Source organism: Mustela putorius, unplaced genomic scaffold (genome assembly GCF_011764305.1).
Source record: "Mustela putorius furo isolate JIRA1106 unplaced genomic scaffold, ASM1176430v1.1 tig00000695_pilon_pilon_pilon, whole genome shotgun sequence".
Classification (NCBI taxonomy): domain Eukaryota; kingdom Metazoa; phylum Chordata; class Mammalia; order Carnivora; family Mustelidae; genus Mustela; species Mustela putorius.
In genome coordinates this window covers 1,720,564-1,740,283 of record NW_025421447.1, presented here as the reverse complement: position 1 = coordinate 1,740,283, position 19,720 = coordinate 1,720,564, and the positions used below count along the sequence as shown (strand labels likewise).

Here is a 19,720-nt window from a genome sequence, read left to right as displayed (position 1 = left end):
GAAAAGTGAATTGGGGAAAATCAGAGGGGAGAAGAACCATGAAACTGTGGAATCCAAGAAACACACTGAGGGTTTTGGAAGAGAGGGTGGTGGGAGGTTGGGTGATCCTGGTAGTGGGTATTATATAAGGAGGGCACGTATTGCATGGAGCACTGGGTGTGGTCATAAACAATGAATCTTGGAACACTGAAAAAGTAAAATAAAATAAAATAAGGTAGGTTTAGCATCTTCTACCTTAATGAATAAACTTGGGATAATAGGAAACCACTCTGGAGAAGAATTTGGGAGATAAATGGAAGGAACTTCAGATCTGATTGGCTAGAAAGGTAGGATCTTTGAAGTTAGAAGTAGGCTCTGATAATTACCATCAGTTAATTATTTTTCCTGATTCCTCTTAGTTCAGGGTAGAAGCTGGGGTGAGGCATTATTTGTGTTGCTTTTAGAGTTTCAGTTGAACAAACTGAATGTTAGAATTAATTTTTTTTTCAGTCCTAGGAATAACCTTGGTGATAGCTATTTCAGTCTCATAGTTCATAATACGAAATGAGGCCCAGAAGGCCCGTGACTTTCACAAGAATACACAGATAGTGAATGATGGTATGGGTGAGAAGGACTATTTCATTACTGTATGCATAGTGCCTTAGAATGCCTTGCACATAGCAAGGACTCAATAAATATTTGCTGAATGAATGAATGAATGAATCTCAGATTTCTGATTCCTTGTAGCAGTCTTTCCACTGCACCATAGAAACTATGGCAGATTTAGTAAAGTGTCTTTGAGTAACCAGGATCTGCTTGTAAAATGTCAAAGGATAAATAAGATCATCAGATGATAATACAGATATTTCCCAGCATAACCTCACCTTACATGGTGAATTAGTTTGCCAGAGCTATCATACAAAGTGTTATGGACTGGGTGGTTCAACCAACATAAATTAATTTTCTTATAGTTCTGGATGTTAGAAGTGTGAGATCAAGATGTTGGAAGGGTTGGTTTCTTCTGAGGGCCATGAGAGAAGGATCTGTCCAGGGATCTCTATCTTTGCCTTGTAGATGGCCATTTTCTTCCTGTGTCTTTATATCATCTTCCCTCCCTCCATGTCTGTGTCCAAATTTCCTCTTCTTATAAGGACACCATTTGTATGGCATTAGGGCCCACCTAATAACCTCATTTTAATTTAATTACCTATTTAAATACTACATCTCCAAATATGACTACATTTTAATATGCTGAGGGTTAGGACTTCAACATATGAACCTCTATGGGGAACATAATTCAGCCCATAAGATGGAGACCAGCTTTTCCATCACAGATTATATGTATTAAACCCCATTCCCCAGGAGGAGCCAGTTTATGTTACTAGAGCTCCCAGTTTATAGGTAAGCAGCCAGTTGCCCAACAGCTTCAAGTTTCTGCCCATGCATGTACATTAACAGGTGCAGCAGGAAAGTTGGATTGCCAGCATGTTCTTTTGCCAGCAACTAAAAGAAGAGCCATAGGGCATGGACTGGCTGGCATTTTTTTTTTTTTTCTAACTACATGTTATTATAACTGTGATGAAACAATACTTTCTTCTTTGGAAATTGGCTCTTTTCTCATCTTGTAAAGTGTGTAAGAAGTCTGAAGGGCTTTGATTGTTTTTATTATAGTTGAACTGTAGCTTAGATGATGAGTGTAAATTTCAGGAGTATCCTGGGGCTGATATTTATAAGGAGGCTCTGAAATGGTGCCATTGAGAGGATCTTGGGAGAAAGCCAATCAGGCTCTTCTGGGTTTTCTGTGAAGATTCCTAAGTAAGGAAAAGTTTACACTTGCCTTAAGAGAAAAAGAATTTTTCCAGTTAGAAATAATTTGAAAGAGATGAAGTTCCAAGGTAATATCAGGGGATTCCCAGATTCTGTCTTTTGTGGGTACCTGCTATTTGCATTAAAGTGAGCAAGAGCCCAGTGCTTCTTGTAGAAAATGTCACCTTACTCTATCAGAATGATTCTCGGGAGCTATAAGCTTTGCTTTATTGTCTCTACCATTGATCAAAATGTTAAGTGTCTGTAACTTAGAACTTCTCACCCATGACCCTCACAATTAGAAATGATCCTTTCCTCGATCCTCGATCAGGGCCTTCCTGGACTTATTCCTAGGTACTAAGGTACTGAATGTAGAGTTCAGCAGGTGGCACAGGAGGGTTTGGATTATTAGATAACAATTTTATACTTTGGCCTGATTAGTAATAAGCATCTTCTGACTGTGTCACCTCATGGATTATGTTGCTTAAGTCAATAGATAATCTATAATTTCTATAATATTGAGCTGAACTTTTAGCAATTTTTTACTTTGGCTTATCAGACACCAGAGAGCAAGAAAACTGCTGTATTATCAAAAGGAAGAATTAACAAACACATTATACAAATAATTTGTATAAACACATTATTCAAATAACGTTGTATAATGTCCTAACTAGTGAGTCACTGCTAGAATAGAAAGCTGTGGGGTCAAGAATAAAAACACTTGGAAAGAGAATTGCAGGTTGGAGATGCAAATAATACAGGGTTCAACCTTACAGGGAAAAATGGTTGGGGAAAATAGTTTTTTTTTTTCCTTTTTCATATTTAGACATAGACAATAGTAGCCAAATACCCTTATGTGGAATATTACATCAGTTAAGACCATTAGATCTTGAACTATGATTTGATGCATAATCAGAACAGACAAAATAATTATTTGCCAAACATTTATTATTTTTTACATAGTCCAATCATTTCAATAAGAACATCTCCAAGGTAGTATCAATAGACCTCAAAGGATTGTGGGATGATGGGTCTTATCTAAGGGCCTCTAGGAACTTGCCCTTCTTTTCACAAAATTTCCCTTTCTCTCCCCCCAAATGCTGTGATTGCTTATTGGCTCTAGAGCTAAATAGATGCTTACAGGATCCTGAGCAGTTTCCTTCTCAGTTAAAATGAACGAAGATAGTAAAATTCTCAAACTCATCAAAGACTGGGGGAAAAGAAACTGAGCACTACAGACTACAGTAGAGAGTTTTAAAATTTGAACTGTGGAGTTGTTTGAGAAACAGCTTGCTTTTGCTCCATGATATTTTAAGTGTTTATGAAGTGTGAAAAAAAAAAAGAATTCAAATTCTAAGTCTTGAAGCTAAACCTTCTTCATAACAGATCTTTCTTCCAATTAGGGGTTGATTTCAGAGGGAGTTTTTCTGTAGAAGTCACTCCCCCTGTGCTTTCAAGGTTGTAAAAATTCAGTCCCCTTGCAGAATCTGTGCTAATTATGTCACAAAAGCCAGTCTATTTGGAGGTAAATGTTAATGTCGTTTAGGCTCAAGAAGAAATACCAACTGAACATTAAAAATATTGAAACTCTCCAAACAATGGATCAACTATTAAAAAAAAAGACCCAGTTATTTTTGAATCTTAAATTATATTCTTGCAACTTTGGAAAGCAACAGATTAACGTTCTCCAAACAGAACTCCTTAAACAAATTATTTATGTTTTAAAAAAATGCACACCATATCTGCACCAAAGAGCAAAGACACCCTGCAGTAAAGAATTATTTCAGGAAGAATAAAAGGCAAGAGTAAAAGGTTCATGAAATAAGTGTACTTTAAGGTTTTGGAAAAAAAGATTTTGGAACATCAGAGAGTTCTCCCACAACCAGAAACATTTGAGTCATTTGGTATCCAGTGTTCCTCATTTTCTTTTGCTGGAAGCTTTGGTAGGTGTCCGGATATTGGCAGCATCTTCTATGGGCGGTACTGAGATCTCTGCTCTTGGATGTACTCATAGAGAGGGCTGGAGCGCACCGGGACACTGGCAAACTGACGCTTGCCAGGCTCCAGAGACTGCTGACTGCCCATGTCTCCTTTTTCCCAGACTTGGCCACGGCGCTCCTCCTGCTGGCGGCGCAGCTGTTCTTCCCTTTCCTGCAGGAGCTGCTCTTCCTGGCGGAACTTTCTATCGCGCTTCTGGCGGCGCAGCTGTTCTTCCCTTTCCTGCAGGAGCTGCTCCTCCTCGCGGAACTTTCTGTCTCGCTCCTGGCGAAGCTGTTGCTCACGTTCCCTGCGACGCAGCTCCTGTTCTTCCTCACGGAACTTTCTGTCGCGCTCTTGGCGGCGCAGCTGTTCTTCCCTTTCCTGCAGGCGCTGTTCCTCCTCGCGGAACTTTCTGTCGCGTTCCTGGCGAAGCTGTTGCTCACGTTCCCTGCGGCGCAGCTGCTGTTCTTCCTCGCGGAACTTTCTGTCGCGTTCCTGGCGGCGCAGCTGTTCCTCCCTTTCCTGCAGGAGCTGCTCCTCCTCGCGGAACTTTCTGTCGCGTTCCTGGCGGCGCAGCTGTTCCTCCCTTTCCTGCAGGAGCTGCTCCTCCTCACGGAACTTTCTGTCGCGTTCCTGGCGGCGCAACTGTTCCTCCCTTTCCTGCAGGAGCTGCTCCTCCTCGCCGAACTTTCTGTCGCGCTCCTGGCGAAGCTGTTGCTCACGTTCCCTGCGGCGCAGCTGCTGTTCTTCCTCGCGGAACTTTCTGTCGCGTTCCTGGCGGCGCAGCTGTTCCTCCCTTTCCTGCAGGAGCTGCTCCTCCTCTCGGAACTTTCTGTCTCGCTCCTGGCGAAGCTGTTGCTCACGTTCCCTGCGGCGCAGCTGCTGTTCTTCCTCGAGGAACTTTCTGTCGCGTTCCTGGCGGCGTAGCTGTTCCTCCCTTTCCTGCAGGAGCTGCTCCTCCTCGCGGAACTTTCTGTCGCGTTCCTGGCGGCGCAGCTGTTCCTCCCTTTCCTGCAGGCGCTGTTCCTCCTCGCGGAACTTTCTGTCGCGTTCCTGGCGAAGCTGTTGCTCACGTTCCCTGCGGCGCAGCTGCTGTTCTTCCTCGCGGAACTTTCTGTCGCGTTCCTGGCGGCGCAGCTGTTCCTCCCTTTCCTGCAGGAGCTGCTCCTCCTCGCGGAACTTTCTGTCGCGTTCCTGGCGGCGCAGCTGTTCCTCCCTTTCCTGCAGGAGCTGCTCCTCCTCGCGGAACTTTCTGTCGTGTTCCTGGCGGCGCAGCTGTTCCTCCCTTTCCTGCAGGAGCTGCTCCTCCTCACGGAACTTTCTGTCGCGTTCCTGGCGGCGCAACTGTTCCTCCCTTTCCTGCAGGAGCTGCTCCTCCTCGCCGAACTTTCTGTCGCGCTCCTGGCGAAGCTGTTGCTCACGTTCCCTGCGGCGCAGCTGCTGTTCTTCCTCGCGGAACTTTCTGTCGCGTTCCTGGCGGCGCAGCTGTTCCTCCCTTTCCTGCAGGAGCTGCTCCTCCTCTCGGAACTTTCTGTCTCGCTCCTGGCGAAGCTGTTGCTCACGTTCCCTGCGGCGCAGCTGCTGTTCTTCCTCGCGGAACTTTCTGTCGCGTTCCTGGCGGCGCAGCTGTTCCTCCCTTTCCTGCAGGAGCTGCTCCTCCTCACGGAACTTTCTGTCGCGTTCCTGGCGGCGCAGCTGTTCCTCCCTTTCCTGCAGGAGCTGCTCCTCCTGGCGGAACTTCTTGTCCTCCTGAATCTTTTCTTCGTTCTCTCTGCGTTTGGAGTAAACCCTATGATTACGAACTTCATTTTCCTTTTCTGGTTGCCACTGCCATTTCAGATCACCGCGCTGATCGTCATCCTGGAATTGCCGCTTCCCGTCTAGGCGCTGCAGCTCTTCATCCTCCAGATATTGCCTGTCGCGCTGTTCGCGCCTCCTCTCCCTCTGCAGCTGCTCTTCCTCCTGCTGCAGCTGCTCTTCCTCCCGATATTGTCTCTCCCGCTCCTGGCGGCGCCTCTTTTCGCGTTCCTCCCTCTGCAGCTGCTCTTCCTCCTGATATTGTCTCTCCTGCTCCTGGCGGCGCCTCTTTTCGCGTTCCTCCCTCTGCAGCTGCTCTTCTTCCCTCAGCTGCTCTCTTTCAGCTGGCTTGGCGTACACTGTGTGGCGGCGTCTCTGGCTTTCCTCATCTGCTTGCCACCTCCATTTTTGGTCGTGGCGCTGGTCTTCCTGGTGTAGCTTCCTCTCTCGGTCCTCTTGGAAGCTTTCCTCCAACTGGAGCTGCTTCTCCTTACGGACCTCCTGCTCCAGCTCCCTCTCAAGTCGCTGGGGGCGCTGCTCCTCCTCTTCACAGAACAGCTCCCGCGCCTGCCGCTCCTCCGCTCTTAACTGCTTCTCCCGCAGCTCTTGCGACGCGGGCCTGGCCGACAGCCTCTGGCGGCGCCTCTCGCTTTCTTTCTCAGCCTGCCACTGCCATCTGAAATCGGGGCGCGGCTCTTCCTCCTCCCTCTGCAGGCGTGCCTGCTCCTCCCGCTGCAGCCGCAGTTCGCGCTCCTCCCGGAGGGGCCGGAACCCGCGCTGCCACTGGTCGCCCTCCTCTTGCTCCGGGAGTTGCCGCTCGCGCTCCTGGCGCCGCCTCTTCTCCTCCCGCTCCGGGCAGTGCTTCTGCTCCTGCCAGCAGGGCCTGGAGTAGACTTTGCTTTGACGAGCTTCTGCCTCACTTTCGAGCTGCCACTGCCACCTTGGGGTGCGGCTCTTGCCCCGCTCTTCGGCCTCTTCCTGTTCCACCGCCTCCTCAGCCAGCTGCTGCTTGCGCCTGAGCTGCTCTTGCCGCCTTTCCTGTTCCAAGCGGGGATCCTCGCGTCTCAGCTGCTCACGTCTTTCCTCCTGCTCGCGCCTCAGCTTTTGCTCGAGTCTCTCTTCCTGTTCACGTCTCAGTTCCTGCTCCAGGCGCGGCTCTTCGCGTCTCAGCTGCTCCTCGCGCCTGAGCTGCTCTTTCAGCCTCTCCTGTTCCAAGCGGGGCTCCTCGCGTCTCAGCTGCTCGCGTCTCTCCTCCTGCTCGCGTCTCAGCTTTTGCTCGAGTCTCTCTTCCTGTTCACGTCTCAGTTCCTGCTCCAGGCGCGGCTCTTCGCGTCTCAGCTGCTCCTCGCGCCTGAGCTGCTCTTTCAGCCTCTCCTGTTCCAAGCGGGGCTCCTCGCGTCTCAGCTGCTCGCGTCTCTCCTCCTGCTCGCGCCTCAGCTGCTGCTCGAGTCTCTCCTCCTGCTCCAAGCGCGGCTCCTCGCGCCTCAGCTCCTGCTCGCGCCTGAGCTGCTGCTCCAAGCGCTGCTCCTCGCGTCTCAGCTGCTCACGTCTCTCCTCCTGCTCGCGTCTCAGCTTTTGCTCGAGTCTCTCTTCCTGTTCACGTCTCAGTTCCTGCTCCAGGCGCGGCTCTTCGCGTCTCAGCTGCTCCTCGCGCCTGAGCTGCTCTTTCAGCCTCTCCTGTTCCAAGCGGGGCTCCTCGCGTCTCAGCTGCTCGCGTCTCTCCTCCTGCTCGCGTCTCAGCTTTTGCTCGAGTCTCTCTTCCTGTTCACGTCTCAGTTCCTGCTCCAGGCGCGGCTCTTCGCGTCTCAGCTGCTCCTCGCGCCTGAGCTGCTCTTTCAGCCTCTCCTGTTCCAAGCGGGGCTCCTCGCGTCTCAGCTGCTCGCGTCTCTCCTCCTGCTCGCGCCTCAGCTGCTGCTCGAGTCTCTCCTCCTGCTCCAAGCGCGGCTCCTCGCGCCTCAGCTCCTGCTCGCGCCTGAGCTGCTGCTCCAAGCGCTGCTCCTCGCGTCTCAGCTGCTCACGTCTCTCCTCCTGCTCGCGTCTCAGCTTTTGCTCGAGTCTCTCTTCCTGTTCACGTCTCAGTTCCTGCTCCAGGCGCGGCTCTTCGCGTCTCAGCTGCTCCTCGCGCCTGAGCTGCTCTTTCAGCCTCTCCTGTTCCAAGCGGGGCTCCTCGCGTCTCAGCTGCTCGCGTCTCTCCTCCTGCTCGCGCCTCAGCTGCTGCTCGAGTCTCTCCTCCTGCTCCTCCTGCTCCAAGCGGCTCCTCGCGCCTCAGCTCCTGCTCGCGCCTGAGCTGCTGCTCCAAGCGCTGCTCCTCGCGCCTCAGCTGCTCGCGTCTCTCCTCCTGCTCGCGTCTCAGCTGCTGCTCGAGTCTCTCCTCCTGCTCCAAGCGTGGCTCCTCGCGCCTCAGCTCCTGCTCGCGCCTGAGCTGCTGCTCCAAGCGGGGCTCCTCGCGTCTCAGCTGCTCGCGTCTCTCCTCCTGCTCGCGCCTCAGCTGCTGCTCGAGTCTCTCCTCCTGCTCCAAGCGCGGCTCCTCGCGCCTCAGCTCCTGCTCGCGCCTGAGCTGCTGCTCCAAGCGCTGCTCCTCGCGCCTCAGCTGCTCGCGTCTCTCCTCCTGCTCGCGTCTCAGCTGCTGCTCGAGTCTCTCCTCCTGCTCCAAGCGCGGCTCCTCGCGCCTCAGCTCCTGCTCGCGCCTGAGCTGCTGCTCCAAGCGCTGCTCCTCGCGCCTCAGCTGCTCGCGTCTCTCCTCCTGCTCCTGCTTCATCTGCTGCTCGCGCCTCAGCTCTTGCTCCAAGCGCTGCTCCTCTCGCCTCAGTTGCTGGCGTCTCTCCTCCTGCTCCTGCCTCAGCTCCTGCTCGAGTCTTTCCTCCTGCTCACGACTTAGCTGCTGCTCGCGCCTCAGCTCCTGCTCCAAGCGGGGCTCCTCGCGCCTCAGTTTTTGCTCTCGTCTCTTCTGCTTCCGCCTCAGCTCCTGCTCCAAGCGCTGTTCCTCGTGCCTCAGCTCCTGCTCGCGTCTTTCCTGCTGCTCACACCTCAGCTGCTGCTCACGCTTCAGCTCCTGCTCACGCTTCAGCTCCTGCTCCAAGCGGGGCTCCTCGCTCCTCAGTTCTTGCTCGCGTCTCTCCTGCTCGCGCCTCAGCTCCTGCTCGCGCCTCAGCTCCTGCTCCAAGCGCTGCTCCTCGCGCCTCAGATGCTGACATCTCTCCTCCTGCTCCCGCCTCAGCTCCTGTTTGCGCCTTTCCTCCTGCTGGCGCCTCAGTTCTTGTTCACGTCTTTCTTCCTGCTCAAGTCGCGGTTCCTGCTCCAAGCGCTGCTCCTCGCGCCTCAGTTCTTGCGCGCGTCTCTCCTGCTCGCGCCTCAGCTGCTGGCGTCTCTCCTCCTGCTCCCGCCTCTGCTCCTGTTTGCGCCTTTCTTCCTGCTGGCGCCTCAGCTCCTGCTCCAAGCGGGGCTCCTCGCGCCTCAGTTCTTGCTCACGTCTTTCCTCCTGCTTGAGCTGCAGTTCCTGCTCCAAGCGCTGCTCCTCGCGCCTCAGTTCTTGCTCGCGTCTCTCTTGCACGCGCCTCAGCTCCTGCGGCAAGCGCGTCTCCTTGAGTCTCTGCGGTTCCAACTGCTCCTCTTCCTGGAGCGCCCGCTCCCGTTGCTCTTGGCGCTCTAGCCTTTGCAGCTGCACTTCCTTCTGGAGTTCTCGCTGCTCCCGCCTCTCTTGGCTTTGCTCTTGGTTAGAAAATTTCTCTAGCTCCCGACCCTTGCGCCCCTGCAGATGCTCTTCCTCCTCAAGGCGCTCTTCCGGTTCTCGCCTCTGCAGCCGCTGCTTCTCTTCCTCAGCGAGTTCCCTCTCCAGTTCTTGCCTTTTCTGCCTGCGTTCTTCTAATTGTCTGTCCTGGGGCTCAAATCTCCTTTGGTCCTCTTGCCTGGGTTCTTGTAATGGGTTCTCCCTTCCCTCACACTTGGCCCTCTTCTCATCCAGCCCGGAGGCCTGGCTGAGAGCATAATAACAAGCTTGAGCTACCTTGAAAACGAACAGGAGGAATTCATTGAAATCGATGAGCCCGTTACAGTCTCGATCTAGAAGTTCCAGGATCAGATCTACTGTCTCAGGGTCATGTGGTCTCTATTAAAAAATGAAAACAAAAATTGTACAATGTGCTATTTACAAGTAGTAAACTTTCCCCACGATGAATGTTTTGTGATATGCTGACTCAAAAGACACTAAGAGCAATTAGAAAAACATCCAATATGTATTAAGTCTTGTACCTGTGTAAAATGTGAACACTTCATTTTAAAACATCTGTTGAAAATTTTTGTAACTTGTAATTTAATGCCGGTCAAAAGAATCCATCTTCTTTTGAGCTGGTTAAGAATGAACTAATTCTCAAGAGAAATGCAATGGAAATTTATGAAGTTTTACAGCAGCCATTTCTGTCTGAAATAGCCAGTATTCCTGATCGATTTTTATCCCATGTTTGCAAACAGAACAAGGCATGCATGTTAACACCATTTTACTAGGGAATGGGCTGATTTTAATTATTTAAATTTGGAAATAAATGTAAGTTCCTTCCAAGTTTAGTTTGATCTGACATCTTTGGTGGTTACTTCCCATGCACAGTTCATTCATTGCCATCAAGTACATGAAATAGTTGCTAACAACTTCCTTAGTTCTCAGACTATAATGCCAGCTGAATACTCAGAAATGAATGGGGGTGGAGGCACCTAAGCTGCTCAGTTAAGCACCAGACTGGACACTTGGTTTCTGCTCTGGTCATGATCTCAGGGTTGTGGTTTTGAGCTGGCAATGGACTTTGCACTCAGCACAAGTCTACTTGTCTCTCTTCCTCTACCCCTCCCCCCCACGCCCCTGCACTTGAGTTCATATGGTCTTTCTCTCTCATAAATAAATAAAATCTTAAAAAAAGATAAGTGGATAGGGAATGTAGTGTAGAGCTGTGATGGTACAAAATGGATATGTTGCCATTCTTTGCTATGATCTCTCCTGAGAAGAAATTTTATAACCCTAAATCAGTAGATTTTCTCTTTGTATTATTTCTTACCCGAAGGACATCTCCAAATTCCCTTTCAAGGAGGTTCTTCAGGTCTTTTTTGCTTAGTGCTGCCCCATCACAATCATGTGAGGCATATTGATTGAACATTTCAGTGATATTGAAGATGCTTCTCAGAAGTGGAGACATTTTTTTTTTCTTTCCTTCAAGTTCAAGTAAATCTAGAAGAATGAAAGAGGATTCAGAATCAGAACTCTGTTTCTGATCTTGGGGAGGCCTCATCCATACTCGTTCAGTCAGATCTCTAAATTTACAACCAGTAGCTATTTTCAGTCTGGGCTTTCAAAGTTTTTTATCTTTAAATATTGTACTTAGAAAGGGGAAGACAGATTCTGAGAAATTTCAAGGCAGGGAATAATCCTCAGACTATCTTGTAGTCAGCTTTTGATTGTCCACTCAATCTAGATTATCCATATCCTTTCCTTCTCTTTCTTCTTGCTCCCTAGCATATGTTGGATCAGATAGTCAAGAGAAGGGTGTAGAAATTTAAATTTGATATGTTGTTACTCATAAGGTTCTTACTTTATAGCTGAATAAAGAGAATAGGCGAGGGACACCTGGGTGGCTCAGTTGGTTTAGCATCTGCCTTTCACTAAGGTCATGATCCCAGGGTCCTGGGATGGAGTACAGCATTGGGCTCCTTGCTCAGCCGGGAGCCTGCTTCTCCCTCTGCGTGCTGCATCCCCTGCTTGTGCTCTCTCTCTCTGGCAAATAAATACATAAAATCTTAAAAAAAAAAAAAACACAAACAGAGAATAGGGGAAAGCCAAAGGGTCAAGGAAGATTTGAAAGTAATCTTAAAGTGGATAGAAGCCAGGTGCCTGGGTGGCTCAGTGGGTTAAGCCTCTGCCTTCGGCTCAGGTCATGAACTCAGGGTCCTGGGATCGAGTCCTACATCTGGCTCTCCACTCCACAGGGAGCCTGCTTCCTCCTCTCTCTCTCTCTCTGCCTGCCTCTCTGCCTACTTGTGATCTCTGTCTATCAAATAAATAAATAAATAAAATCTTAAAAAAAAAAAAGATTCTCTCTTAAAAAAAAATAAAAGAAAAAGTGGATAGAGGCCATGCAAATCTAATTGTGGCAGTAAAACATTTGGTGGTAACCAGAAAAATAAAAATGGAATGTTGATTATTTTCCAACCTTATAGTTCATACATCACATCTAGGAGAATAATTTATAAGTCACAAGTTCTAAGATTAAACACCACTTCTTCCTATCAAATATGGCATTATAATATTCAGAAATAACTATGCAGAAAATGGAGTACATGTTGTCAGCATTAACACAGATATGTTGCAAATACACAGTTTTTGGCTGGTTTCTTTAATTACTTCTCAACTCCAATACCTCAGATGTCATAACTATATGAAGATGGCCCATATTGAATAGAACAAATACAGAAAGAGTACTGAGGGTTGACAATCTTTTGAGATGGCAGTTTTTAGGAAGAAGAACCCAGAATCACACATGACATCCTCCAACACCTGATGTGCAAACAAACTTATAGAATTCAGAGACTTGGAAGAAGAGCTATGTTTCCATTTGAGTGATAGCTTCAGTTATAAGATGGCATGGAGTTAGTGGAAGTTTGATATCACTGTAAGATACTGATCCTTTCTGGTCTATAGACCCTCCTCTCCCCCACTGAATGTCTACTACAGCTGTAAAGTGAATCGTACAGAAGAACATGATCCCAATTGACTGGGACTTACCCACTTCACCAAAGGAAGTTGAGCCCTCGCTGACACTGCTGGCAAGTGTACGGACAGTTGGAGCTGGGCCTTTTATAGGGGATTTAATTGTGCCCTGAAGAGCAACTTGGGAAGGAGACACCCACTCTGTGGGATGGCCTGATTCATTCCTAACCAAGCCCAGCTCCACCTTGGTCTCCACGAAGGACTTGTTTATCTCACTATTTGCTCACGTAGGTATTTGGCACGAGGTTCACAGACCTTACTTTCTGACAGTTAAGGTACTAGTCCTACCTAACAGGAATGGATAGGTTATTTGACAGAATCTATAATTTTCTTAAAGTGCTAAAATTAAATAAAAGTGAGATAAAAAAATTAATGTTCAGAATCTTAATTATGACTTCATAAAAAAGTAGTAACTTCTAAGCCATTTACTTTATAAAATATATAAATTCTAGAGTGGGGTTAAAGAGAAACTTTAGCATAAACTGATGAGAACAAATTAATATAGCAATTCTTAGGGTGATGAGAGTGTAAGGAATTGTTTTCAGTTTTTTCTCTAAAAAAGGGAAAAAGTTTGCATTTATATTTTTTGGGTCTAATGATGATTTTCCTACAGATTTGGGATTGCTTCCATGGGAAGCAATTTTATCACCTTAAAATATGTTTTCATTAATTGTTCATAAGAGAACATGAAATCTATAAAATTTCATTCTTAGGATATTACATCTAAATGAAGTTTGCTGATTTCTTTTCTCATTAACATATCAATGCCCCTGGAGAAAAAGAGCTGGTGTAATGCATTATTGTAGATATAATCATCCTACTCAGCCTAAGTTACTAATGATTATGACACCTAAGCACTTGAGTCTGCTTCTCCTGGAAGCACATTAAGGTAATAGGTCATTCTAGCCCATTATATCTGTCAGGGCTTTCTCAACCCTGGTGATCATTTGCAAATCTCAGTGCTGTTTTATTGTAAGGAACTGGATTTTATCCTTGGTGTCAGTGACTTCTACCCTTACATTTCGGAATATATGAAACTTTGGTTCACAATAGATTTATGGAGACTATTAAAGATTCAATGGCTTTCAGCATTATTATCTTCTCCTTTGTCCAACACATCCAGCTATTGGTTTTCTGAATTTTGAGGAGACACTGTAGGGCCCTTTAATAGAATGTGAAGATTTAGAACCTAAATCTTTTCTTTCTTTTTTTTTTAAGATTATTTATTTATTTGCTGAGCAGAGAGCCCGATGCGGGACTCGATCCCAGGACCCTGAGATCATGACCTGAGTCGAAGGCAGTGGCTTAACCCACTGAGCCACCCAGGCGCCCTAGAACCTAAATCTTGATGGCTAGTACATTGTGTGCAGATTGGTCCAAATGATCATGGAGTTGACTTCTGTTTCTCTCCTCACTTGCTGCTGCTGTCCCAGAGTTGGGTGGAGAGGAAAGTGGAAGTGATAAATGGCGAGAAGACAATTGTAAGCCTGGCTCAATTCTGTATCCTTAAGGACTTTAACACTGAAGACTATGATCTAGGAATTTTCCTAGAACTGCCATTATTTCTTGGGATCTGGTAGTAAACTTAATGTAGTAGCTACTTAATGAAAAGTGAACATTTTTCTTCTTTCCTTTCTATTTAGGGATTTATATAGTTCTTTAATCTTTGGATTCTAGGATAGAACCATCATGATAGAACCTTCATGAGCACTGTGTACAATGTAACCACAGATAATCTCAGAACCTCTATTTCTCACAGAGGGATAGCTTTTCTGTGGTTGTCCTTCAAGGAGTTCCCTGGACAAAACCTGCTTTGTGTCTGATTTTGTTGTCATCCTCCAGTGTGTGATCTGTTGGGAACCTCAGCCCAGGTGGTAGGATGCATTTGTCTGATTCTATTATCTTCCTGTAGTTAATACACTCAAAGGGAGACTAATTAGTTTCTGTGAGAATAAAGGGAATATATTAATTATTCTAAAATCATGGTTGAGCAAGCAAAATTATACAGAAGGAAACTTCCCCCCAAAGTGCTTCTGAATAGCCTTGAGAAAATGGCTGAAATTGCTTTCATAGTAACAGAAGAACTCCTCCCCCATTATGAATGAAGCTTGATCTTTAATCCAGTGATGGCTCTTTTACTTACTCTTGTTTAAAGTCAACACAACATAAGGCAGAATATATAGAAACCTAAGAGAATTAGCCTATTTTTCTTGCTGCACTTTGTCTATAGTCAGAAAGATTATAAGCAGATTCAAATGCTAAATTCTAAAATCAGGTTGGATATTATCCTAATGAAGTGGCCCTCATCATTATATAATGTTCTTTTATTTAAAACGCTATCATTATTTTAAAATCCTGTTTAAAAAGAAGCTTCTGACATAATATTTGGACAGGGAAAGAATTTTTATTGTTTTTTTATCTCCTTAAAATGTTGGCAAATGCCAAAGAATGTAGAAAATTATTGAGTCCTAACATATTGGTCAGTCTATTTTTTTTAAGACCAATATGGAATCCTTAAAATGGAGCAGTGTTCACTCTTCATGGTTCATCAAAAAAACAACAACAACCAAAAACCAAAAACCAAAAACCAAAACCAAAACCAAAACCAAAACCAAACCAAACAAAAAACCCAATAATCTGAGGATCCCCATTCTTTTTATATAGACAGAAAATCTCATTATTTTTCTTTTATAAGACTGGAGACTGAGGCACTGAGAGGTCAGAAAATACTAAGTATACTGACTGACCCAGGAAGGACCCAAGTGCTCCTGCTCCATTCTGTAAGAATCATCCTCCTTTATTAAGGATGAATGCTGCTGGGTCCAGAGCACAGGATTATATTGTTACTTGGCTTCAAGGCTTGGGCTCTTCATTACAGAAGCATTGAAAAGAGAAAATAAAATTTGTATCACTCAGCTACTTTGATATTATGTTCATGCTGAAATCTCTCAGGTTAGAGTTCTGCTGGATTAATAGAACTAAGGAAGTATTAGGTATTCTTTGTCTATATCCTAGTCAAAGGCTCATGTTCCATTTTCTGTTGTCAAAACCCAGAAGAAGTAAATAATAGATTTGACATTCTGTGGCATTCTACCAGGACCAGCCCTGTCTTGGCTTTACTGGAAAACCACTAAATTGAAAATTTAGGTGAAGCAGAGAAGGTAGCTGTGTGATTGGAAGCCCAGTGGTCTTATCCAGAACACAGTATGAGCCATGATGCAGAACTCTGGGAAGATGTCCAAGTAGGGTGATTTTATTTAATTAATTTATTTTTCAGTTTTTTAAAGATTCATTTATTTATTTTAGAGAAAGAGAGAGTGGGCACATGAGAAATAGTGCCTGTGTGGGGAGGGGCAGAGGGAGAGAATCCTCAAGCAGACTCCCCACTGAGCCCCACGTGGTGCTCCATCCCATGACCCATGAGGTTATGACTTGATCCAAAACCAAGAGTCTATTGCTTAACTGACTGAGCAACCCAGGCGCCCCCAAATAGGGTGATTTGAAATGGCTTAAAAAATAAGTTCGGTAAGTTCTCTGAACATCTCTCCAATGACTACTTTATTCTTAAAATTATGTGTTAAACCTTTCAAGTTTTCTTATTGTTTCTTTTTATTCACTGATCTACCAGTGGGACCCCACCTCTGACAGTCTAAGACCTAATATATTTTCTCTGAGGCCATGTACAAATTCCATCTCTTCCCAAAACCTTCCTTGACCTTTGCATATAATGATTTCACAATTAAAAAAAAAATTACACAGCATGCATAGTCAGCATCACACAACTAGCACTAGTTAATGTGTATTTTCCACATTTTCCCTCTAATTTAATGAGAGCTTGTTCTGTCTTCTCAGTTGGGTTTTAAGTTCCTTGAAGGCAATGTTGTATCTTTTACTTTGACTAGGTATTTAGTAAAATCCTTGCTGATATGATATGATTTTATTGCATTGCAGCAGTTTAATTGGCCAGCAGGTTAGAATGAGATGAGTTGCTTGATCTGGGATGGATTTCTGTGGGTTTGGGGAGGAGGGCACACACTCTAATGGGAGTGAGCCCTTCTGGGGCCTCTTTTTAGTTTCGTCATGTGTGGGACAGATGCTGGAAGAAACATTACTCTATCCCTCTCTGCCTTCCCGCATGCCCATCACTTCACCCCTCTGTTAAGTTAGGAGTTGTAAGATATGAATCCCTTCCTCAGAGGGAGCTGTAATAATTACAGCTTGTAAAGTATTTGTGATTCTTAGATATAAGAGGACTAATTATTATGATCATTAATAATTCTTAATTTTTATCTTCTTTAAGGTAAATTATTCTTACTTTAATTATATCCCCACCCTGGTGGTAATTATACCTCTGAGAGTCAGCAGATGCTTTCATCTTACATCATGCCATGCAGGGTGATGGGGCATGGGTGCCCAGGGTGCTCACTCTGGTGCTCACTTCTGCTCACTCCCACTCTAAGAGGGCCCCTGGCTTTCTTTGTTATTAAACTGGTCATAGATTTCAAGTGATTTGATTTCTCTGTTCTTTAACTGTATATCCTAACCAGTAGCTCCTCAATTTCACAGACTGTTGGGATTTATCAAAAGACACATTGAATGGGAAGAATGAATTTAATTTTCAAAATTTGATAAATACTCTGAATGAAGGAAGCAGGCATTCTTTGGTTGGGTGGTGGAGACTTTATGATGTCTATTACAGAAAGGCTCACCCTGCCATATGAAAGAAGGGCCACGGGTCCTCAGGAAACAAGGTGCTGTGTGACATTCTCTATTAGACTTAGATGTGCTCCTAGTACAATGGTAAGTCACTCTTTGGGATGAGCTATGAGGTTGTGTATCTAAAGAGCTAAAAAAAAATTTTTTTTAAAGAGGTTTTACTTCTGATAGTAAGGCATAACAAAGGAAATTGAGAGCTATGACTTTACACTTAGTAGAAGTTTGTGTTGTTGGATAAAAGTTACAGCCTCCCAAAGGTGGAGAAGAGTACTGCCAGCACAGGCAGGCATGCTCCAGTCTGCTTTGGAATGCTTTCTCTAAGCCTAGGAGTTCAATAGTCACCTGTGTCATGACACAGCTATTAAGCCCCGCTCTTAGGTGTTTCAGCACATTGAATCCTACCCCATCCCTGAAGTAAGGATGGAAGTGGGACAAGGAGGAGGCCAATGTCCAGAATTTTTCATAGTTTTCATTCTGACCCTTCCTCTGCAGAGGGGCACATGCTTCCCTGGTCATCCTCTGCCCCTCTCCAACAACTTTTTTTCAGTTGCCTTCCTTTGCTCATTTCTCTTCTTACTGGCTAAGGTTCTTGTCCCTTTGGCCAAGTTGCTGAGTGAGGTCCTGGCATTTTTGGAGATGCAGAAGATGGTCTATGTATTTCTCTATTCTTCCTTCCTGTAGATGTCTCTCTGGCCCACAAGCATTAAGTTCTTGTTCTGTGCTGAGCATGGTGCCAGACACCACAACAACTCTTACTACCAGGGGCTCCATCCACCCTGCTCCCTGATGATTTGGAATGAGACATGTTAATTCCAAAAATAAGGCTATGTGTTAGTATTTGCTTGTATACACAAGGATGGTTTTTCTAAGAACACACACACACACACACACACAAACTAGTAACAGTGGTTACCTGTAGGGAGAGAGATGGGAAAGTGTCTTTTTTATTGTCTACTTTCTTGTACTTTTTGATGTTTGAACAATGTGAATCTGTTATCTTTTTAAGAATTAAATACATTAAATGCTAAAAACAAAAGTTTTCAAGTGATTTGATTCCAAGAGGAAAGAGATGAAAGAAAGATAAGGTAGCTAGCAGAAAATGAGATGGGGAAAATCAACATTTTATTCTCAGACTTGCGTCTTAGAGCAGAACAGAAGAGTTTCTAGAAGTCAGTGCTTCTAGAAGTAAGAATGTATCTTATATACTCACTTGGTATTGCACCTGGCAGGGTACTTGGGGGGATATATATATTTAAGTGAAATGAAATGAAATAGACCTTAAAATATTTGAACCTTAAAAACTCACTAAAGTTGTTGCACACTAAGCATTCATTTTAGCCTTTTAGCAATTCTGTCAGATGTGTAATTGGAACTTTTCAGAAAGTTCTTTGAAGTTTTTCCTTATCTGCAGATGAAGAGTGCTGTGGATATTGCTTCTCTAGGTGTCTAACCAACTCCACCTGGCTCTGGGCTCTCAGTTGGCTTGCTCTCAGCTCTGGTCAGTGTCCTTAATGGCTCATCTATAACTGCACCGTTTGAAAGAATTTCCCAAATTACAAGAAAAAGGGCTTTCTTCAGCAAAAGTTGAGTCTTTGAAGTAAACCATATCCTGTATGGATGTTTCAAATGGGGAATGATTGCAACTTCTCACAGAACAAAGTCAGTTTTTCTGACATTAATGTAATCCCTCCTTTCAGGGCCAATATATTTCAAAACCAGATTAGGACGTCCTTTTGTCATGCTTTTCAAGGTGCAAAACTCTGAAATTTTCTGAATGCAAGCTCTAAAATAGTGCTTGTATAACCTTACCTGTCCCATGAATGTCCATAGCACCTTGCTCCTCAGCTAATCAGAAGCTTTCACTACAAACCTCTTAAATGGAAGGCACTGCACTAGGTGAAAAGAAGACATTTTGGGCATTCAGAGTCCCTATGATATAATTGTGAAGTCTGGTTATAATCCAAACATGCTCTTTGGGTTACAGAAGGAAGGCACCACTACTGGTTAAAGAAGTTTGGGAGGCCTTCTGAGAGGAAATGGTGCTTGTTCTGGATGAGATGAGTGGATTTCAGGGACTCCTGGGTGGCTCGGTTGGTTAAGCAGCTGACTCTTGGTTTCATCTCAGGTCATGATCTCAGGGTGATGGGAGTGAGCTCTGTCTCTGGCTCTGTGCTCTGTGTGGAGTCTGCCTGGGACTCCTTCCTCTCTGCACTTACCCCTGCTCTCTCTCTCTTTCTCCAAAATAAATAAAATGAATAAAAAAAAAAAAGATGAGTGGATTTCAGGTAGGCCAAATGGAATGGGAAGTATTCTAGGCAGTGTGTGGGAAGCTAGGGAATAGGAACGGGCAGTCTATTGTGAGAAATAAAGCTGACCAGTCAGCCTATAATGGAGAGTTTATCACACATTGAGATACCACCTTACACCAGTTAGAATGGCCAAAATTAGCAAGACAGGAAACAACATGTGTTGGAGAGGATGTGGAGAAAGGGGAACCCTCTTGCACTGTTGGTGGGAGTGCAGATTGGTGGAGCCACTTTGGAGAACAGTGTGGAGATTCCTTAAGAAATTAAAACTAGAGCTTCCCTATGACCCTGCCATTGCACTACTGGGTATTTACCCCAAAGATACAGATGTAGTGAAAAGAAGGGCCATCTGTACCCCAATGTTTATAGCAGCAATGGCCATTGCTGT

At 45.5% G+C, this 19,720-nt stretch overlaps 1 protein-coding gene across 1 annotated transcript; it reads right to left on the bottom strand.

Moving 5' to 3' along the window:
- Positions 1 to 3,608: 3,608 nt before the first annotated feature.
- TCHH (trichohyalin) lies at positions 3,609 to 10,768 on the bottom strand. Its single transcript, XM_045083056.1, is given in 3 exon segments — positions 3,609 to 7,815; positions 7,817 to 9,667; positions 10,605 to 10,768. Coding segments are annotated over 3 exon segments (6,048 nt in total). The 5' UTR covers positions 10,743 to 10,768; the 3' UTR covers positions 3,609 to 3,756.
- Positions 10,769 to 19,720: the final 8,952 nt, after the last annotated feature.